Here is a 24,909-nt window from a genome sequence, read left to right as displayed (position 1 = left end):
ACGGTACCAACCAGCTTCTTCAGTCTACGATTTCTAACAATGCCGTCGCGAGACGCCTCGTAATTGACGAGCACAGGATGCGGCTGAAATTCTTGGTCCATTTGTATAATAATACTACTTGTCTAATTCATTATTTGGTTTAATTATAAATCTTTCAACATAGTCTTGGGGGGTTTTGATGACGAAGTCGGCGGTGGGGTCAATGACGGCGTTTTTAATTCGCTTGTCATAATAGCGTTTTAGTTCCCTGTATCGCTTTCCGCCACAATTAATACATAACTGTGATTTTCCTCTTACACCGACGTGGCAAACCAAGCACGGGAGGGGGCCAAGAGAACCATTACGAACGCTTTGTAAATGGTACCCGCAGAATTCACCTCTGCATGATTTATTGCACGGGGTTGTCGACCCAATCATCAACCATTTGCATTTATTCATTATACTATATTCTTTCATTTAAATACTTGTTTTAATTATATGGATGAGTTCGAGAGATTAGCAGCAATTAAGCCCCGGAAAAATATTAAGTTCAATCTCGATAGAGTCCTCAAGGACACACCAAAAGCGTTAATAAACGATAGAACCCTGTTGAATAAAATACGCGATTGTATCAATGAATTCAAGCGTGATGGTGCATCTCATAGTTGGTCAACATTTCGAATTGATGGCGTTGTTGATGCTACCATGAACGACAACCGCGCAGCAACGATAATATCACAACTTGACGGTAAAAGGTATTTCTTCAGAGTAAAATTCATTGTCCGGGTGGAATCAGGCGATTGGATCATACGTGATAAATTTGAACCAGTTCTCAGCGACAAGAAAACAGTCATTGTCAGCCGCGACTCCAAGCCGGGGTTGTTAACCGGAATTGATAGACCATACTATGAACGAGCGTATCCTGAAACAGCAGTTGTTTATGGAATATACCCGTTAAATAAGAAACCTGATATCCGAAAACTGAAACCAATGAAACAGTCAACGGGGATAAATTGTGTAGCAGAACGAGTAATAGAGCATTTTACAAATGCGTGTCGAGGAAACAAATTGACTGATTTACGACGTAGCAAAATCAACCAGTGGGAACTAACCGTAAAAGAGCGTGGAGCAACCATCAGCGACATAGCGAGATTAGAAACATCGCTGAGATTTCCAATAACCGTTACAACGATAACCGGTGAAGTATTATACGAATCAAAGTATAAATCGAAGGGAGCCCCAATCAAAATTATTGATCATAACGAACACGCATGGACGCCCGCGATCATAATATTTCCACGGGATAGAACAGTAAAGTATATACCCGAAGAATTCCTGGAAGAGAACGGTTTTCTCGCGGAGAGGAAACTATTTGATGCTATTGCCTACTTGTGTAAAAACGACCCTGTATCAGTGTGGTTACTTCGCAGCGCTGAAAACGATGTGGATACCTTTGATCAGTTTGTAAGACCAAACGGTGAATTATATCGCACTGAAGCATTTCACAACAGGATGAAAAAAACCGCCATAGAATTTGAGGAGCATGATGAACAACTGCTAACAAATTGTTTCACGATTCCATCGGTTGTAGCTCATGTTGCAGCAAGGAAAAATGCGTGGAGACCAACGCGCAAGGAATTTCTGCCGGATATACAATCCAGTTGTTTGGAGTATTATCACGGTGGACTATGGAACACTGAATACAACCGCGACGCTATGATTTCCGTTGATATGGTTGCCTGTTATCCAGCGAGTTTTCTCGGGTATGGATCCGCCGCTAAGTACTTTAGACGATTTGGACACCCCAGTCATGAAATGACTCGTGTTGCTATTAATGGACCACTGCCTGATTTTGATTTAACAGGATTCGCTCGCATAGTATCATTTGAATTCGCGGCAGGACTCCATCGCTGTTGCTATATTTGGATCGGTAGACACATGGCTGAAAAGAAGTGGTTGCCAATAGCGCTGCTACGGTATATGATTGATTGTAGCATGCTAGTTTCGTTGATTGTCAGTGACGCGATTATATCATACCGGGCACAGACTGAAGTCTGGTTACCAGAACCGGAGCGTCTAGATAGCATAATTGACGAGTCCAGAAAAAGCATTGATGCCGACGAGGAATATATCATCGAATGGTCCAGGAGGATATTTAACCAACGAAACCGCGAGGCAAAAGATCTCGGTAGAAGAATAATTGGTAAGTTCACACAAGGTGGAAAAAACCACGACTACAAACGATATTGCTCACGGCTGATTATAGATGACGCAGAATATGATTTCGTAATCAAGGACGCAGTGGCAAAAAATAGATACGTGAACTGCAAAACAGCTTTCTTGTCCAATGGAACAAAGTTGGGTACAGTTGTTACCTACAGCGATGGAGACAGCCCGGCGTATCCACATTTGAGGGCGTCTATGCTGGGTTATGCCGCTATCAATTTATTCTCGATGATAAATAGATTTCCCGATACCGCGGTTAGAGTAGCCGTTGATTCGTTTTATGTTGACGTATCGTATAAGGAAAACGTAGCCGAGTTTACTAGTCCGGACGAGAGTTGGAGTACATGGAGAATTAAAAATGAAATACCACGCGATTATTCCCCGTCAGCAGATGTCACCGTTGAGAACAACTACTTACGCGGTGATAAATTGTCAGAATGGTCTAATGCACCATCGTGTTCTGATCCAATTTGTAGACACAAAACAGTTTATTTAAGCGGCTGTGGCGGGTCAGGAAAGACGACTCGGGCAATTGAATTATTTCGTACGCGGGCAAGTATAATCGTGCTCACACCGACCCATAGACTAGCGCGAGAGATAAAACAACGAAATGTTGACGCCGTTACTTATCACAGCTTTTCTCGATACAGCGGCGGTGAGTGGACTCCTGATCGAATGGGTGAAAAATTTATTCCCGACATTATCATCTGGGATGAGATATGTACTGTTTCGTTAGATACTTTACAAATGTTTCTTGATTGGTTGCTGCTCGCGAATACAGCGGTAATCATGTGTGGCGACCATGGTCAACCACCACCATTTGTCGGCGAGGGCCCACATGATTGGTTAAAGGGTTTTGTGGACTATTATGAAGAAACCGATACTGATTACCGGGCACTTGATGAACAACTGCGCGGGGTTAAAAAATTAATCAGATTACAGCCGGATAGAATTCAGTGTGAAATAATCCGCGAGGTGATTCCGGAAACGCCGTTAAATGAATTCTGGGAAACATGGAGACCAAACGATTTGATTGTAGCGAGTAGAAAGATAGTCAGGGACACACTTCAGCGGAAGTTGTTTACGTTGCATAAGGAAAAGTTTCCAACGCGTCCAGTGCCGTTATGTTATAGACCCGCGGATACACGGCGGCAGAACATTGAAGTTGAAATTCCAGCCCCGACAGCGTCGGGGACAAAAAAACAAATTCTCGTGCTGAATGATATCGTGCTCGTTGATATCAGCGTCGTCGAGGACGCGCTACGTGCTGATAAATCCCCGTGGACGCTAGGATACGCAACAACAATACATTCCTCGCAGGGACTAACCATCACGGACACAATTGTTTGGATGGTTGATAATCGCATCGAATGGTCAAATCTAGTCTATCTTGCAGTGTCCCGAGTACGGAGGATAAATCAGCTTCGAAGAATTGTTGTTGACGGAGTCAGTGACGGAGTCACCAACGACATCATCGATGCAAGCGTCATTAATAGAAAACTCTCGGGTTACCGTCAACAGGATAAAAAAAAACAGCGGCGTTTTGATATTGATGTCGAATTAATAATTGCGTTACGACAACAACAGAATAATCACTGCGCGAGTTGTAATTGTGTAATGCGCTGGCGTTATTCGGATAAAGACGCTCGCCAATTTACCGTGGATAGGATCGATAACAGTCTCGGTCATGTCAAAAACAATGTGAGGTTGACCTGTCTTGAGTGCAATAGACGCAACGGCGCTAGTTAAGACCACGCGGGGGTAATTGAGTATCGTCAGGTATCACTTGTAGTTGCTCGCGTGTAAACCCCCGCTGTGGGGCAGTTGAATCCAGTCTATAGATCGGTGGTCTATCAGTTGATCGTGTTATCGTTGATATGTTATGTGTGGTAACACTCCAAATAGGATCAGTAGCTCTTTTTTTACCGCCTTCAAGCTCTCCTGGTTCATACAGATATCTCACGGTGACATCGCCAAGAATCGGCTTGGAAACGCTATTTATTTTTGATTTTCCGGGTATATACTCGTATTTAATCGCGTCGCTGGGCTTCATGTTGATTGCTCGGGTAATCTCGTTATTTAACGCTGCAATTACACCTGGCAACCTTTTAACCCATTCACGAGATCGTTTTTCTTGGATGAATTCCTTCGCGTATTGATATCCAAATAACCGTTCAGCGAGAGTCCGATTGAATCGTTCAACAATTGCCTGATCACGATGTAGCGCAGTATGACCTCGTCGTATCGCGACGCTATGATGTTTCAGCGTTGATAAAACAGCACCGCGAAATTCACTACCGGGATCAACTTGTAATAGATTTGGCCAGCGCAGAGGGCCTCTTCGATAAATTCTTTCAAACGCAGCGGCTACTTCAGTTGCCGACTTTGTTTTTAACGGCTCCGCTTGTTTGTATCGACTCGCAACATCAACTACGGTTAGCGCGTATTTGTAACCGTTGTCATGCGGCAAAAATAGTATATCAGCCTGATGAACTTCATTAGGTACGCTGACATCAAAGCGCGAGAAGTTGATTTGTTTAGGCGGTGGTAGATAGATTTGCCATATAGCCTGTTTGGATAACCAATTAGCCGCAGTGGTCTTTGTTACCTTTGCAGCGCTTGCAAGCTTACCAATTGCGGCCTTCCCCTTCCAGTATCCTCTCGGAGAATAATAGATGGATTCCATGTTGTTATTATAAACGCTAGCGTTTTCAATTGCCAGCGCGAGAAGCTCCGCTTCCAATCATTAATTTACCTTTCATAGCCGATTTTACCAACCATGAGGCCAATTTTTCTTTGACGGATTTATCAGGAATAGCATTTAATGCGTGAATTAATTTTACATCCGCGATATGACGCTGTTGCAAATCGCTACTTTTGTAAGCAACATCATGAGCATGACACGCCTTATCGATAGCGTTTATTGGATACTCACCGGGTTTGGGCTGATTTTGATCATCGAGTCTGATATCTAATCGTGTTCCGGGGCCACAGTAGTTATATCCTGGGAGGTGCTTTTCTCCTGGATACTTTGCCCACGGTGATCCGGGGAGTTTTGATAACTTGGCTGCAATATCACCTCCTCGCTTTTTTTTAAAACATCCCCGGGTCTAGCAGAAATAAATCTAAATTTCTTTGTACCGCATTGTACACACTTACCAGTAAGCGCCGATCTGTTATTTCTTGTTGTAACGGTTGTCATATCATTTGTGCCAGTACGCACTCTACACTTCACACAATATAGATCCATAATTTATGTATAGAGATATGAATATAATTGATTTTTCGGCGACTAAAACGAGAGAACCAGTTAAGCATGTTGCAGCGTTACCAAACTCGATCCGGATGATTATCATCGGACCATCTGGATCCGGCAAGACGCAATTGTTACTCAATTTAATAATGAGATGGATGAAGTGGGATAAGTTGTATTTAATCGCCCCTAGCGTAGATGATCAACGATGCTACGAGGTGTTGAAAGATTTTAACGAGAATGCATCAGCGATCGCTGAAAAAAATGTTATTGAGTTTATTACAGATATCAATGATGCACCAGGTATTGATGATATTGATGGCGACGTTAACAATCTAGTCGTGTACGATGATGTTATGTTAGACAATCAAAAAAACCCAGCTAGGATATTTTCCAGAGGCAGGCATAAAAACACCGACGTGATATATGTCACTCAACGATACACTCAGATTCCAAAAGTAATCAGAGACAACTGTAATATTCTTGCTGTATTCAACGGCGTTGATACACACACGCTACGAAATATCTGGCAAACTTGGTGTGGCGGTGACATGGACTTTAATGGTTTTCGAAACTTTTTTAGTCATGCTCAGTCGACCCCACATGGATTTGTAACGATAAATTTACATGATCCTCGGACACGATATCGTATCGGACTTGACCAAATATTCGGTTAGTTGTAAATAATTTTCATTGTAAATAACTTCTTAGCAGCAGGGGGGGTAATGACATCGACGCGGTCGTCGCTGTGTTTACCGGACGCTGACGACGCTGGGATCGGCGCGCAGAAAGTATTAATTAAACCAAATGACGTCACCGTTGTGTAGGATGGACCGTCGTCGTTTTTTTTTACCAGGCGCTGACTACACCGGATCCGCTGAGTGCAGAAAGTAATAATTAAGCAAAATAACGATTGGACAAAATGTCCGATTCGCCCCCCCTGCTGCTAGAAATGACTGCTATATTTCTTAGGTTACATTAAATTTGAAGACGGATATCATATAATGTCTGATCCACCCAAGCTTACTTTCAACAGTACCGTCTATACGCGCTTTGAAGTCGAGTCCAAATGCAATCTACTCAGACTCAGATTTGCCGTCGCGTAATGTGCCAGAAGAACAGGGATTATTTTGTTTGCAGTTGAACAAAACTTATAAGCGAGTATAGATGGTGTCTTAAGAAAAATGCATACTTAATTTTCTTTGGTTACATGATATTGGCCCGTGGATGCCAAATTGTGTATAAACACATAGTTCTTGGAAATAATTATAGTACAGTGATTTGCCTACATGCATATCTTTGATTTATGACCATAAAAAAACGTCCTAAGTTTCACTGCAATCTAGTAAGAAGGGAATTGAAAAATTAGTTGCATTCACAAAAGTTACTCATTGCGTACAGCTGTAAAGCGAAAGGGGTAGTTAATTGTGCAAACATCACGGGGGACACAGTAATTTTTCAATATGTAGGTCCCTATATCATGACCATAATATGTATCAAGTTTCACTTCGATCCAATAAAAACTGCCGAAGACAAATTGCACGAATGATTGAGCTATCAAAATTGTGTCATACAATATATTAAGCTACAAGACAAAAAGAACAATATAGGGATGGGTAATATAAAGACGTGTATGTTCTTTAGCTTGCCCTATGTAACAATATATTTTAAACATATTTATTACCACTGTATGCTTTCATTATAAATACTTGTAAGTTTAACATCAGTAGTCCCTTTAGTCAGCCTTGGATGGTAATGTCAGTGTAACATCAGTTCCCTTTAGTCAGCCTTGGGTGATAATGTCATTTTAACATCAGTTCCCTTAAGTCAGCCTTGGGTGATAATGTCAGTTTAACATCAGTTCCATGTAGTCATCCTTTGGTGTTAATGTCAGTTTAACGTCAGTTCCCTTAAGTCAGTACTGAGTGTTAATCTCAGTAGTCCCTTTAGTCAGCCTTGGATGGTAATGTCAGTGTAACATCAGTTCCCTTTAGTCAGCCTTGGGTGATAATGTCAGTTTAACATCAGTTCCCTTAAGTCAATATTGAGTGTTAATCTCAGTTTAACATCAGTTCCATATAGTCATCCTTTGGTGTTAATGTCAGTTTAACGTCAGTTCCCTTAAGTCAATATTGAGTGTTAATCTCAGTAGTCCCTTTAGTCAGCCTTGGGTGATAATGTCAGTTTAACATCAGTTCCCTTAAGTCAATATTGAGTGTTAATGTCAGTTTAACAACAGTTCCCTGTAGTCAGCCTTTGGCGTTAATGTCAGTTTAACGTCACTTCCCTTAAGTCAATATTGAGTGTTAATCTCAGTAGTCCCTTTAGTCAGCCTTTGGTGTTATTGTCGGTGTAACATCAGTTCCCTTTAGTCAGCCTTGGGTGGTAATGTCAGTTTAACATGAGTTTCCTTTAGTCTACTTTGGTTGGTAAAATGTTGCTCATGAAACGCTGCTTGTGCTCTGATCGACCAGACCTAAACTGATTACATTATTAAGTCACTTTTACTGTAGACAGAAACAATAATTAGATATGAAGTACTTATTAAATTAATCAAATTATATAGAAATACACTGAGATGTACAAGACAATAAGTACCACAATCACGAGAGACTGATTGATTTATTTCACACAAAGAGTGCAGTCACTCATACATAATGTATAATAAATGAACAATCGAAAACTTTGCAGTAATGTAAGAAAAAAACCCACATCAAATACAAAATACATTGTTAGTAAAGTTGTAAAATGCACATTGAGCATGCAAATAAAGGAGAAAATGCAAACCGTTGAAAAAGTATGTATAGGTTACTGCATTTGTATGGGTAAATATGAATGAGTTTTTTTCGAATAGATATACTGCATGACCGATTGGAAAGTGCGGTATATCCATCCGAGAAAATGAGTTCATAGTTTCCCATACAAAGGAAGTAAACATCTTATTATATGCTCATTTTCTTATTCATCCTAAGGCTTAATTGTATAAACAAAAATACAATAAAAGAAACAAAAGTAAATTAATTTATGCTGTATTTTAAACTAAATACAAAAACACAGATTCATCAGCACACAACTATAATATTAATGGCACATAACTCCGCATAGCTAAATTTGAACTTAGTCGAGCGGTCTTCGACACTTTCGAAATAAGTTGTCGTTTTGGTCTATTTCAGATTGAAATTCAGAGTCATATTGTGAATGAATGCCCATTGCAACAACTTTTCCATTTGGTCTGGAATGAATAGGTTTGGCTATGTTTATTGATTCTACTATATTTAGTGATTATGGACTGGATTTATCTGTGTCAATTCTACATGAAGAAACGTCTGATTTTGTGCAGCAAGGGAGCAGCGATTTGACTTATTTACATGGGTGTTTCTGTTCTGTCATTGAATGTTTGGAATTATAATGTGGGGAAAATATGAACTGTGTCAATGCTAATTATCAAAAAGACGCTATGGAATATAATGTTCATTTCATATTGAGTGCAGTAAGGAGGATGTTATTGTACTTGGAATGTAGTCGAAATTAAAGTACAATTTCGAAATGTGTAATCAAGCCTTAGAACCCATAACATAGCTCATGTAATTCGGATTTGCAGAACTAAGAAAGTACATTTTGAGGAAATTCAGGATGTAAAACTGTAAGTATATTTTTTTGCCATTCTTATTACCTGCATGCTATTTGCAGGACCCAATCAATTTATGACCTGTATGACGTCTATCGCGAGCCTAAATTGGAAACATTGTATGATAAAAGTTAACGCGGAATATTGCAAAGCAGCTGGTATGTGCCAGTCCAAGACACAACTGCTTTAGTTCATTCAGACAGAAATTTAATCGTAAAGCGTCTGCTAGACGAGTGCACGTGGTTTGTTTACAAAGTAGTTCCTAATACACTTTACTACTATTATGCACACGTGTAGTGCACGTGCGCGCAATATGAAGGTGTGCAATATCGTGAAATATTGCACTATTCTGACAATGTAAAGTTAACGGAGAACAAAAGGAGCATATAATAAGAATATTTCCTTCATCATTCTACACCATGAGAACGTAACGATAGCTATAAGATACAATTACACAATCTCACATAAGTTAGCTCACTGCACACATTTTAGTTGGATCTCTTAAAGTTTAAAAGAACAAATCAAACTCACATGCTTTAATATATTTTGGGATTAAAAGAGGATAAACAGTCAAATAAACTTCCGCAAGTTTTGTCCTCGGCGCTTTCATAGTCATTGTATTCTATTGGAATCCTTATCATATCCAACTTAGAATTGAACGGACTATACAAATCCACGTTTTCGAAACCATCTTGCTTTCTAATGTTGGAGAAGGATTGCTTTATAAGATATACAATTCTCGGATTAGCCATTAGAACGAAAATCTAATACAGATAATGTCTCAATGTTTGTCGAATAACTTTTAACAGGGTACAGTTAAAGTGTGTGACAATTTGATTGGTCGGAGGAGCTATCTTTCGTTTTGGGTCTGGTCAATTGGTCACTATCTACGTAGAGAGGATAGGAATATATTTATATTTAATTCACAATACTGCAAGCTCCTTCTACTTTTCACTTCGAATTATAGGAAAAAAAATAATGGATGAAATTTACCTGACTTGTTGGCTTTGCTTTTTCTGTACTTAGTTTAAGACCATACAGTGGTAACTACATACATACGTACATACATACATACATCCATACATACATATATACATACAGACAGACAGACAGACAGACATACATAATGTAATGGACATAATACACATTTCATACCGTTTTCTTCTTTAATCGTTTGCATATGTGTATATATGCCATCATTATATTTACACCTGTGCAGGTGGGCAAAAAATCAGGTAATTTAACATTAACCCACCTGAGTGACCCTCACCTAAGAAGTGAATATAGAACGCTAATCATATCCTTTTCCAAACATGTCCATGATTTATATGTAAAAGTATAATTGAATGCTTTGTGCTTTAACGACCTTTATGAAAAGTAAAATTGAATGATTTATGATTTAAAGACTTTTCTTATGCCTGTAAATTAGCACCCAATTCCGAAGTAGTCATTTGAATTTGAATTGTCCGTGAACTGAACACTCTCCTATAATGATTATGCCGCAATTATCACTCTACTCTAATGCAAAACTAAATTATGGGTTACGTTTTTAGTAAAGTTTTAATCCCCGTCTCAGCACACGATAGAACATAAATAAGTTTTTTCTTTCCACCTGTCAGGTAACTTATATTTATTGTTTGTCCTTGGAGTTCGAAGCTGACCATGACATCACTAAGTAGTTAGATTTCTGTGAGTACCTGAATGACTGACTGATCAGACAAATTTGTGCTCTGAGCTGAATGTGGCATACTTGACAGGAGATGTTGCTCGGGCATGCTTGATCAATAAAGCACGTGTTACAGTTATAAGATTTCCACTGCTCGCGCTTGTTCACTTCCTCTGCAAATCTCTTCCGTACAAGGTTAGTAGCTTCAGTATGGAGAAGACTCGCCCAGGTGGAGAGATCTGTGTGCTCTTCTGAAGACTTCGGATCAATGTTGATGGGATATGCATGCACATTTGCACCTCCGGATGGATTATGCATGCACGCACATATGCACCCAGGATGGACTATGCATGCATACACATGTGTACCTACGGATGGACCATACACGCACTCACATATGCACCTCCGGATGGACTATGTATGTACGCACACATGCAGCAACGGATGGACTATAGCTGCACTCACACATGCACCCACGGATAGACTATATATGAACTCACCTATGCACCCACGGATGGACATAAAAGTGTTAGATAAATATATCATTATTGAGTACAAGATTGTAGATCTGGATGTACATCATTGTAATTTTGGAACCATCCACGGCTAAGAAACAAAGGTGACATGTTCGTAAGCAGACAAAACATTTTCACTGATTCCTGTGCAAGCAACAGGTAAACTGTCCAGACAAAAGTGATGCACGAACACGACGTTCTATATTAAAATGTTCTTAAACTTTCTAGATTGACATGATAGGTATATTATAGCTAAAATACTTAGGACTAATAAATCTAATGCAAATAGTTCCAAAAACATAATCGTCGTATAAAAGGAAATGTCGGAAAAATGATACGAAACAGCTCAAAAGTGTCACACGCAAGTGTCACTACAAAAAGCTATCGCTGTTTCATTTAAATGTAGATATTTCTGGGGGGGTTTTCACACCTATTAGACACGATAATTGTGGTTCTTTGATGACCTAATTATGTAACTTTCACTGTATATCTGTCTTTGCGTCTCCGTCTTTCAGTTACAAAAATCGTTTAATTTTAAATTTCATATCGACTGTATCGATTATCTGCTATCTAGACATACGGGAAGTAACTCCTATTAGTTAAAAGTCCACAGGGAAGATACCTATATTCTCGAGGCAAAATTGAACTAATGAGATTAACCGTTCATTAAATTTACAGTATACGGTCTTTCCAGGGATATGGATTTGAATATCTCGTACACCTTATAAAACTGGATACATCTGAATTATATTAGTACTCAACATTCGATTCCTGTAATGAATTAATGGAACCATATTAACAAGCAGCAAACAAGATACATAATTACGACTCTATGCCTTGAACCATGTTACTGAAAAGCAGTGAGATGAACAAGCAAAATTCAACAAATAATACATTTGCTTAAAATTCAATGTAAAAATTTAAAAGGCAGAGTATTGTGAAATAATTCGAAATAAACCTAAATGTCATATCAAAAGTCCAAGTGTATAGAATGATCGGACTGAATTCTAACGGTTTTGAATGTCTTGATGTGCTACACTGCTATTATACAGAACGTTTTGAATGAGTACTCAAATTCTCAGAGTTGTGTTTTGGTCCAAAACCTTAATGAACACAACGTAATTCATCGAATAATTTAAATAAATAATTCCTCTCAAATTATATTGGAAAACAAATATACACTTTGAGCATAGATTCTCAAAGATTTATATTAAAGAGGAATAAATAATTGTTTACCAAATAATTTATATAAATATTTCATTTGACCTATGCCACAATAGATTGGTCTGGAACAATAAAAATTCAAATTGAACATTCCACAAAATTGTAAAAAAGTTTCTTTCTAGAACCATCTAAGGTTACGGATTGAACTAAAGCTTAGAAAAAATATTTTAGAAAAAGAAAACATGTCAAAAGTCGGGAAAGCAAAACGCCTGCCCTCATTCACGGACAAAAATATTAAGCGCACAATATTTATATATATATATATATATATATATATATATATATATATATATATATATATATATATATATATATATATATATATATATATATATATATATATATATATATATAAGAAGAAAAATATTTTAAATTGAAATTAGTAATATAGTTTTCAATTTCACCATGCCGTAAAATCTCCGATTCGATCTTCGAACTAAATCTTTTTCCTGTGGAGCATTTTTTTATTACAAACCAAAAAGCTCATCTCCAATTCCTAAAACTACCAAGAATCTTTTAATATTCAGCACAGGTTTGTTAGTAATTTCACTGAAGCATTCGAGCATTATCAAGACGATTCATGCAGGGTTTGGCATTAACGTCCAGTTAGATTGTGGACGAGAGCTCGAAATCCTTCGAGAAGTTTTGGAAGGTCAAACAGAATGATCGATCCCGCGATGCAACAGAGAACAGCAACGCCAAGCGTGGAACCAATAAGTACGGCTGACACTCTGGAGTCTTCTGCACTTGTCTTCTTCCGAATATTTGCTGACAACTCCAATTTATTTACTGCCAATACCTTCTTGATCTACATGATAATGTGATATATATATATATATATATATATATATATATATATATATATATATATATATATATATATATATTGCCAGATACACTTTTAAGTGCTACGTAGTAATGCAATGTCGCGATCGTACACCAAAAATAACTTCTAGAAGAAATTTCACTTCTCTCTCTCTCTCTCTCTCTCTCTCTCTCTCTCTCTCTCTCTCTCTCTCTCATTGTCTATAAAAGTTGTGTTGGCAACCTGTTGGATTGTAACACATTTTTGGACTTACTTTTAATTCATTGCAAATTGTTTCTTTGTGTGATTTGCTTTGCTTGTCTTAGATATGGCCGACAAGTTTATTTAAATAGTAGTTACATGTTTTGAAATTCGAACTCCTAAAGGTTGCATGCGGATGTCAACGTGACACTGTAACGTTTTAGAATATATGGCTTCCGCAAAAGTAAAGAAAGAAGGAAGCAAAAAGAATCACAAGCACTTTCAAGATTCTAGCCTCAATACAAGCATAAATGCTAGCATTGTCATCTCGGTGCTTTAGTATCAACATTAGTATACCTTCGACTCTAATACATACCTTTACAATCGTATCCTGCAATGCTTGTTCTTTTTCAGCATATGTCATGTTCTTGTAAGGAGAGTCTCCATATAGTAGTTGGTACATCCAGCAATCGCAATCACACATTTCTGCAGAAAGGAAATGTCATCTTAGTGTCCAATATTTTCAAATAAGGTGACTCTCCACAGTTATGGGTTAATCCATTGTTTCTACAGGTGTAACAAGATGTGGTCGGGCAGCAAATATTGGAATGGCTTTTCCGCCATCATCTGCATCATTAAGAGTATGTACTATCAGTTACCAGATCTTGTTTGCCAAATGTGAAATAAATAAAATTTAAACGTTTCACTTCATAATTTATTTTTGAAGCAAACTTGGTACCATACATACAGTTGTACCTTCCTAAGAGGTTACCAGTATTAATCAATCGCATATCTTCAACAGCAGTTTATTTTAAGATCCCGTAAACCAAGTTATATTAGAAACAAACATCTGTTAAACAATCACTTATCTTCAAAAGCCATTTTCGTACCTTCCAGAGATGGTTGCTAAAGACATGTTTTGCTGTATATAGAAGAAAAGCGAAAATTTTACTTACGTAAAGCAGAAGACTACATACCTATCCGTATTTTGGACACAACCTTTTACATGACAACAAACAAGTTTCTTAAATGGTTTGCAAATCTGTTTCGATGGTAAAGTTACGATCAAATTTTACTTTAGAAAGAATATCATAATCGGATGCTTTTCCTGATTTTAAGCTTGCTTTCAAATTACTCTTTGCCTGGTTTAGTTTCAACATATATTGCAACTATAAATAAATGAATCAGACACTAAAGTTTTCAACACTTGTTAGTTCTCTTCCTTCGAGAAATAACTAATTAGAAAATATGGAATAATAATATACTTACTGACGTCAAGAAAGTATATACTATATTTTAGAACATTCTTCAATCGATTGAGTGACCTTAACGCAGATAATTACAATAAATCAAATTTCTTCGAAGAATGACGCAATCTACTGGGGTTTTTTTTATCAACGCTGTAGAATCAAAGTGAATCTTAATATTTCCAATATTGGAAGACAAAACTTATTCATTAAATTTTGATGCCAGTAAATGGGACTTTTATCTTTCCCAAAAATAGTATTTGCTATTTTGAATTTGAGTTTTAGGAAGTTACTAGGTCATCGTAACCGATCTGATATGTAGATTGGCAACAAACGAAATACAAAAGTTTTTATTAAATTTTAATGTCTTCATAATGAACTTTATTTTTTTATTTTTTTTAATTCGATTTAAAGACAGTTTTCTGGAGTCATTGGTTTTAATTCATTTAAGCACTTACCTTCACTTTGTCAGAAATATACTCCATTCAGACTGATAATCTTCTTTTTAGTTTTGAATGATAAGTTATTTTTCTTAAACATGTAACTAAAGGTCAAGGTCTCGTGCTCCTCTTGGCATGCTAACAACCAGTACTTGATGAATGCTTTCTAGGGCCCTAAACGCTGAAAATATTATCGTACACGTCCCTCCTACAAAATGGGAAACTCTCCAAGAAACAATGTTAAAAGCTAAACAGGTGGGAAAATACCAGTGTTGCCATCATTCCAAATCAAAATACTCGTACATGCAGATCGAAATGGTCATATATAATTCATTCATCTTTATCATCAACACTTAATTGGAATGTTTTCTGATGCCCCTGTTGTGCTGGTGCCATAAGCACGTGCTTATTGAGCTTTATGGGTAACCCGGCACTGCCAACAACCCACGTGCTTATAATTAGGTGACACTCTATCGAAAAGATAGCGTGACCATGCATTTTGATGCACTTCCTATGAATCTACTTCTGGTGGCGCTCTACAGTTTCGTATTTTGCATAGGGTTAGAATTTTAAATAGTTTCCCCGGGTTTCCTCATTGGTTATACTGGCTATTTAAAAAAGACCTTGTATGTCTCTGGTACTGTTCAACGAATCTTTTATTCCTTTTATTTTGGTGTATGATTGATGGGTGTAATATGGGTTATAGAGTATACTGCTTGGCCTTACTCCAGATGTGCACCTTTCAGAAAGCTGCTAGCTCCACTTGGTCATTTTCACTCCTGGATTTCAGTGGTAAATTGTAAAGAAAAGCCGATACCTTTTTTTACGTTTGATATATTTGGTAATTCATCCACTGCTCTTTCTGAAGCTGGTATTGTCTAGTTCGGCAACATTCATTTTTCCTATTGTAATAGGTACTAAAGATAGTGTATCTTATACTAATTCCGGCTGATATTTTTATCACAAGGGGGCATTTGTTTTAGTTAGCAGTGTGCTTAGATCATGTACAATTTCCATAAGTACAATGTCCATAGAACTGACAGCCACATTACATCAAAATAGCATAGAAGCATGCCAACATTACAATATCCAAAGAATTGTCAGCCACATTACATCAAAGTAGCATAGAAGCACGCCAACATTCTCTCCACTGTGCATGTTTCAAATGCAAACAATTTCACCTTACATACGTCACTCTCAAAAGTACATAATAACTGGTGAGCGCCCTTATACTGTTGTACATATGATCCGCAGTAAAAGAAACAAACGTGTGGTAGAGTGACATTATTATCATATTCAAAACAGTTCATCGTGAAAATCACAGAAAAAGATTTAACGTAAGCTAATTTAATTTTGCATTTATAAACTTGTTTCGATTATTATCATGGTTTTCCTGAGTTCTTGCTCCACTAGTTGTACTGGCCGCCGTGTATTACCTATCATGCGCAAAAATGGTGTTAAACCCCAAAATAGCATCATCATTCTAAACAGTTTTACTGACGCAATTGTCAGCTGTGAGTCAAGTTGCTACATGCTAAGCAAGTGACTTAATGTCTCATGGAAAAAAATGAGAGCCGATAATTCTAATATTAGAATATATAATTCTACTTCAAGACAAAAGTACTTACAAATTACGACTACTTACCCCAAGCTGCCTGCACCGCTAGTATTGGAGCTGTCAACAAGGCTGGCCCTAGAATCATATATCATCAGTATCATTACAAAAAGCTACAACAACAAAAAAAAACAGCTGGTAAAGGAGAATATGCCCAGAAAATACAATTAAGTCATACAAGTCATCATAAAAATAAAAGTGTCAACGATTGGCTCACAGACTGCCACGTGTCAGGAAATACACATGGTAACCTCAATACTCGATTGTGTCTCCCACGCGCAGTCGTGTACCCTTCGAATACTTGTTTCCCTATCAAGTACGATTCAGTATATACAATAACTCCTTGCCCTTGTAGGAGGATACGAAAGTTTCGTCAACCGCGACAAGTCATGTTCCGCTCAAGCTTCACTCTAGTAGGATATTATTCGCATTGGGTGAACAAATCTTCATATCTCACACAAAACAAGGGTAGTAAAGGAATGACGTTCATGAAGAAATACACAATGTACAATCAACCATTGAAATGGCCAGCTACAAATCTTCTGCCTACGGTAATGTATTTCGCTCTTCTTTAAATAATGGAATGTCGCGCTCAATGCTCATTAACAATGTTTCCACCGAGAGAAAAATAAATGAAACTCTTTTGAGAATGCATATAGCGGTTCAAGCAGGCTACTCTGCCATCTTAAGACAAAATGGCGGCACTCTACATGTTTACTTGGTGGCATAGGACAAAAGAATCGACCCATATATTCAAACTTACCAAATAAAGGAAGAAACTATCGCAGTTACACGAACTGGTTACTTGGTAATCTAGGGCTAATGTTGTATAGTCCTGCCAGTCATAACGCACATACTCTCTTTTCTTAAGAACAACATTTGATAAGCAGCATAGTGTTTCAGTGTGCGCATGCCGTTATGCATTATTAATACGCAAGGAAGTGTACATTATTTGGTTATAGGGGTGTTTTTCTGTTGGTTATGACCAAGACTAGATTTTGTCCCTGTAAATCTTCATATCGTGTGCTTAATGAATCCTTTCGATTGAGTATTGTTTGGAGAAGTCCCTCATTAGTAGTGTTTAAGTTGGTTGAGAAAGGAATGGCAAAATTCGCAAGGCATTAAATCGTAAATCATTCCTAGCTTCTATGATTGAACACAGTGTACTATTCGACGCAATATAACAATCTGCGGTAATTAATTCGCTAAGATAATCCTAGAATAATATCAGAGCATTAAATGCATGCGATTGTACTAACCATTGGTTAGAAAGTAATTAGTTTCCACCGGGCAGGTTTCATTTAATCTGATGTCTTGCTATCAAAAACAGAATAAGGCACATTTGGACAGTTCAGAATTATTACTTCCTGGTCAGTACCCACGAATATAGTCCCAGTCTCTTTGCACAACATTTATCTCTCCTTTACTAGTGAGACATGATTTAGATTTAGTCATTCTTGATTTAATGAAAATGTTTTACTTTTTGGAATACGAACATTATGGTGAGGTTGTGTGTGTGCATTTGGCGATAGTGCACAATTGGGAATGTTGCAGTATTGCTGTCTGGAAATGAAGTCTGTGACTTATTGTACACCGTTACGTTACAGTCGCGTCTCTCCAAAAGACGGTGGATAACCCATGACAAAACTTTACGGTTCATCTTAGTGGATACTTTAGACTGACATATTATTTATTAGGATTTGGACACACTGGACAGTTCAGAACTGAGAAACAAATATATTAACTATATAGGATATATAACTGAGATCTGAGTCCTGTCAGCCTATTGAATGCAATTGCAACTGAAATCCCAGGTTGATTATTGCAGGTAAACACATTCAATTTTGAAAGATTTTTGTATATTGACATTCAAAATAGAACTAATAAAATTAAAAAATGTGAATAGTTAAAAATTTTTTAAAGATTTGTAAACTTTTAAACTGTTTAAATATATTCATATGTATAGTCTGTATGGAACTGATGCAAGTTATTATGATCATGTATGCATTGCCACACAACACAGCTTATTCACGTTCAAAATTGTGGATAATATTCAAATGCTGTCAGAGAAAAAATCTTTAAATGTCAGGATTAGGCCTTTATTGAAAACACTGGCCACATCTTTCTAGATGGCACTGTGCCTTTATAATACACTAATTAGCATGGGTTCAAACAGTTAACTTATATTTTTTTATTATAATGGGGGGTGATTATGTGAGTAAACCATTTCTGCTTTTATGACTTTCAATAATTCTTTTATAACTATAATTATATGGTACTTAATGAGAGGATGGAAATGAAAACTCTTTGTAGGGCATACCGGGTTGTCTACTAAACCATTTTAAAAGTGCAAAAGGATGAAAAATGTCAAAATATAGGTCAGAGTGACCTAATGGAATTTCCCTAGATCTATTTAGCTTTCGATATATGATAGTAGCAAAATGAAGTCTAACAAAGAGTGCATTCCTTTTTATTGTTAATTTTGGTGAAGACATTGATTCACATAGTGCGGCATTGGCGTATAAGATGATATCCCATAATAATGAACTATTTTGCTTTGAGCAATATTTAACAATAATTAATAACTAACACTATAAAATTGACTCCAGAAATATTGAACAGATCATTTGAATTAACTTTGGAAAACTAATGTTAAGATGGCTAGATGTACCAAACCAGCAAATTTACATATTTTTTGGAATATCTGGAAATCGGAATTTTACATTTAGTACTTCATTTTGGATCTAACTGTACCTATAGATAATCTGTTCGGTACATATTTGGCCCTATGCACTTGAAATATCCAAAAATACTCTTTCCATCATGAATTTGCTTAGGTACGGCAATATATTTTAATTAATTTTTGCATTGCAGTAATAGCTGATATCACATTTAAATTAATCATTCTACTTAATAATTGTTAATTGACACCCTTAAAAATACAACAGATCGTTCAAATTATGCTTATGCAATTGATCTTACAAAGTCTTATGTCACGTGTTTAAGCTAGAATAAATAGTAACACAAGAAAGAATGAAAACAACAAGCTTTGAAAAATATGATAATTTATTTCCCTGGAAAAATTCTGTAAAAAAATAAAGAATTGTTTTAGAAACTTACGGTTTTAAGAATCAAATCCATAAATAATCCAAACAATAACCCACGAATAAAATTTTAGTAGTCCTAATAATAAAATGTTCTACTGATTTCAAGTTCGAGTCCCTACGAAGAATCCTAGATGGAAGACGATGACGTATGCTGTAACCTCTACTGGAAATCAGAATAAATTTTTATAAGAGCTGTCTTTGTTCAACAATTTCATATGAGCACGCGTATTTTCAAAGATTTTTTAAAAATCCTTTCGAATCCAAGTAATTTGAAATATTTCCAAACAGCACAACATACACCATCCAGTCTAAAGAAAAAGCCCAACTAATGAGAATATCTCTCCCAAACAAAGGTTATATCGTATTCTAAAACGCAAAAAGGAGGTTACGTGATCATGTTCCAGAACCTCATCGAAATTATTTACTTGTTAATGATCACGTACACCTAGTGTGGGCCTGACGATAACCAATCATTTTACTCCAAGAAATAAAAATTTGTTAAAAAATTGTTTACATCTTAAACACGTAATCCCATAATGACCTCGACAACAACCAAACATTTGAAAATAAAAATAGAACTTATCTGCGTGGCTGCTACTAATTTTGGGGACCTTGAGTGGCCGAGTAGTCTAAAACGCTCTACGTTACGGATCACTGCCATCTCACCTCTGTCTGCGTGGGTTCGATTCTCGGATTCGGCTAATGTGAGTATGTGAGAAAGCTTGCCAGTAGCTTCTCGTGGGTCGGTGGTTCTTTCCGGAGTTTTCCCGGGTTCTTCCTCCACCACTAATACTGGCCGCCATGTATAGCCTATCGTGTGCTGAAAAATGGCGTTAAACTCCACAACAACAACAACAACAAATTTTGAATCAAGGTCAGGATCTAGGTCAACACCTGGTGTTTACAGAACGAACAGTCAAGGTCAAACGAGTTTCTGAATAAGATATCATCTCTAGTGAATTAATTTACATTACACTAGCATGTAATGAAAATTTTCTAATGCTGAAAAAAATCAATTAAATTTATATATATATATATATATATATATATATATATATATATATATATATATATATATATATATATATATATATATATATATATATATATATATATATGAGATCAGATATAATTAAATCAAATATATATAACAGAAGTACATGGTACATGTCCTATATATGCAAGTGTTCATCCTTGTTTTCAAATATTGGTGATCGAAATGTCAAATATATTTGATCATTTAGTATATATTTGTACCTTTAATATATCTGTGAGACACGTAATTGGCATTATGCACTTGAAATTTTAAAAAGTGTTATTTCTATATTGAATTAGCTAATGTATAGTAACATCTTTTAACTTAATATCTACATTGTCACTTATCTTCCCTGTAGACCTTATGTACTAATTGTTGGACATATAACCAAAACTCACCTTCCGCACAGTGTCTTAAAATTTATGATACATAGTGTATCTTATTACTTCTAGCAACCTCATATATTTCTGGGTTGAATAGTCACTTTAATATATGTTCATTGCCTCTAATATTTGAGTGTCATTATTCAAGTTTAATGTTTCTCCTATGCTTGCACCCTTATTATGAAATCTTTATATCTTGAAAGTTTAACTTAACGTACGTACAGTTTACTAATATATAAAACTAAGTAAAAATATTACATCTTTTAGTTCTAGCCTGGTATTTGGAACAAGGTGGAATAGTTGGATTAGCTTGAAAGCCCACCCCCACCCCCGGCAGTCAGGCGGTAATACAATGGTCTCGTTACGACATGTCCAATGTATCCGCCATAATTTACCAGTATGAGTTAATACTACCACATTGATATTTAGCGCTTCAAAGACATGGTTTAGGTCGTCACGAGAGAGATAGGCGTCACTGTTTAGTATGGTAAGTCTATCTGGGGCTGTATTAATTTATGTTACATTGTCGCATTTTGTGGTTATTTACATTGAATGCAATTTATTTTAGCCATAACACACGGTACTGGTCATATCAAAATGGAACATTTGAACGCTCTTTTATTTACTCGAATAGCTGACTGAATACCGGATACAGATGTCTTTCCTTCTTTTGTGTGAATACCTTTATACATTTGAACATTAATATTTGCTGTCTTGCATCTTTACCCCTGGATAAAATGTATTAAGTAATGCCCATAAGTAGTGTATGCCCAAGATACCATTTCTTTTAGATATCATTGATTGGTCAACTCTGTTGTTGATAATTTTTTGTTTCATTTCTAAAATTTGCATGAAAATGTAATTTTACATGGAAATTCATTTTGATAAAAAATATATTAAAATTGAATCTATCAATGATTTATAAATTTCAGACGTATTTTCAGATACAAATTATCTTTTATTACAAATATGTTTAACTGCATTGAAAGATTCGTATAACTAGGAAGATGTAGCATCTCAACAGTTCTTGGTCCAATAAATGCATTCCGTGGAACATCAACACTACACACTTCGAACAGTGTCACATATCTTGTTTGACTACGAAAATCAAACCATGAGTAAAGCTGAAATATGTGTGGCATGCAAATATACGAATTTGACCAAATTTACAGTACATAAGTTGGTCTGATCTGACTCAGAGCACATTTATTAATTATTGGTCAGTAACCCACTAATGTAGTCCGAGTCTATTCTTAGAGCATTTATTTCCTCTCTCGTTTTGTATATATTCCAACCGCTCCTGTAACTGTTTTGTTTAAACGTCAAAATACAAGTAACAGAGATACTACTCGTGACTGATATAGAACAAAAAACATGATAAACAAATGACAATGAAAACAACTGACCTCTTCGGGTACAAACGCACTTTAAACCTCCCTTGTCCATTTATACTACATTGCAGTCCTCAGTTTTGAAAACTCACGCACGAGCAACAAGCATTCCTACCTTTGATGTACGAAGCCTTCACTGTAATGTTGTAATTGACAATCCCTGATGTACCTTCCAGCTTCAGTTTGAGGCAAACAATTCCAATTGTCTCTCGAAAATGAAAATGCGTTGTGGAACCATTGTTTGTTATATTCTGCAATAAAGGCATAGTCAAACCGGATAGAAGAAAATAAGGCAACTGGGGGAAGTGTTCATAGTGTTCGGGTTCCTGATAAACAGGTGTAGTCAGAAATTAATACAAACAATGTATTTAAAAGATAGGTCACAGTGAATTTTTAATAAAACAAACCAAGGAGCTGTTTACGATGTTAACTTTGCGATAACACTATCAAGTTAAATTAATTGATTGAGGATTTTCAGGTAAATATAATATTTAAGGACAATTAACCTGTGAACAGATATGCGCTTACTAATATTTGCCGCCGTTGGGTGTGCAAAATAAAGTTACTGTTCACAGCGTACTCGTATAAAATCCGATACGTTTACGGATTTACATTTTCAAAACTAAATTGATCTGGTATTTTAACTCGATAGAGAGATTTTCTTTCCTTTCTCACTGAGAGAGAGAATTCTCAAGATCTTGATTGCATTTTTAGTATCTTTTTTAAACAAAGGAAACAAAAGGCGTAATTGTCAGGACGTGTGTTATACACCTAAATTATAGTGCAGAAACCAAGTTTCTTTGTGTCATTGTGGCATTTGCCTTTCCCATCTTATCCAAAATGTACGCGTTTCGTTCTTATCCAACGTGCAAGCCATTCATAAGGTTTGGCTAGAATATGTGTCTAGAACGAGATGTTACGCTGCAGAAAAAAAAACCGACGGACAGACTGCGTCATAAAGTCACGGAATTTGACAAGGGAACCAAGATACCAAAAGTTACAATCGATAATTAACAGAGCAATTACTAGCTGATTAGGAAACATAGTTTCCATATTTGTGACCGTCATGTTATTGCTATTGAATTAAAATGTGATATAAAATCTTAATGTCCAGATATACAAGGAGAGTATGTATGGAAAACCAATCACTAAATCATTTAATGAAATTGGCCGCACTATGATTTCTGTACACTTTTTATAAAGAACTTTAAATTGAGGATGACTTACGATGGTCTTGATATGGAAGTCCTCCTTGGAATCATTACATGCCACTAGTTTGTAGGACATTTCCAAAGCTAAATTGGACCCAACAGTTACATTCTCAGGAACTGTGATGGAACCGTTCCGAAAATAGAAAGGACGCTCCAAATCAAACTGGAACAATAAATATGAAAAAGCGTAATAAACTTTAATTAAGTAAATGTTGCGGTCTAAACCGCGTAGTAAATCAAACAATTATACATACAGTGAAAACAAGAGGCCCAAATCTGGCTGAGATCATTCATCTTTCCGATATCCTTTTTGGTGCCAGCAGACCAATTGTTTACATTGGCTAGAAAGTGGAGATCGGTGTTTGAAATAGTTGCTACAGTTTGAAAAAAATAGCCATGTTTCCTATTTAACTGAATTGTTCCATCATTGCTTTTACCCAATCGTTTCTTTTTTTGTTGGTGGGGCCACATGCTTCTTCAGTAGATATTCCTGCTTTAGAAATGGAACAGTTAACTTATTAACACCCGCAACTATTTTCATTAACATCAAATACTGTTCCATATAGACTTGCTATAAATCCAGATTTGGCAAATTGATTTGCCCATCCTCTAGACCTCAACTGGTTGACCATATTTTTTTTTCTTTGTATTTGCGGTCGGTCATAAATGCGTAATGGAGTTTCTTTTTACAAAATGGAGCAAAATGAACATCTGTATGCGAAATTGTATCCTAAAAATTTTCTTTTTATTAATATGAACTGGAAATTGATAATATAAAAAAATATTATTTTTCCTATAATGATAGCCGAGATATTGAAATAATTTACGTTTTGATAATTTTGCCTCAATTGGAAATAAGGGTTATTTTGTCGAAAAGGGCATTCAATATACGAAACCGACTCATTATGAAAACGCGGAACGGAATCGTTGCAAACTGTACCTTTTTCTAAATTAGCGAGACATTTTGGTTTACTTTGATGGT

At 36.4% G+C, this 24,909-nt stretch overlaps 1 protein-coding gene across 1 annotated transcript in view; it reads right to left on the bottom strand.

The window, feature by feature from the left end:
- Positions 1–12,855: 12,855 nt before the first annotated feature.
- LOC149787779 (uncharacterized) overlaps positions 12,856–24,909 on the bottom strand; it is an 83,358-nt gene continuing 71,304 nt past the window's right edge. Inside the window, exons 8-12 of the mRNA XM_089975666.1 lie at positions 23,944–24,090; positions 22,832–22,967; positions 16,830–16,877; positions 13,874–13,983; positions 12,856–13,299 (exon numbers count right to left, since the gene is read on the bottom strand). Of these exons, the coding sequence (XP_089831792.1) occupies positions 13,087–13,299; positions 13,874–13,983; positions 16,830–16,877; positions 22,832–22,967; positions 23,944–24,090 (654 nt within the window). The 3' untranslated portion in view covers positions 12,856–13,086. The remainder of the gene's footprint in view (positions 13,300–13,873; positions 13,984–16,829; positions 16,878–22,831; positions 22,968–23,943; positions 24,091–24,909) is intronic.

The sequence above is a fragment of the Sinohyriopsis cumingii genome, chromosome 11, assembly GCF_028554795.1.
Source record: "Sinohyriopsis cumingii isolate HCF-2022 chromosome 11, ASM2855479v2, whole genome shotgun sequence".
NCBI lineage: Eukaryota > Metazoa > Mollusca > Bivalvia > Unionida > Unionidae > Sinohyriopsis > Sinohyriopsis cumingii.
Note: the sequence above shows the minus strand (reverse complement) of the source record. Positions and strands in the feature narration are given on the sequence as shown.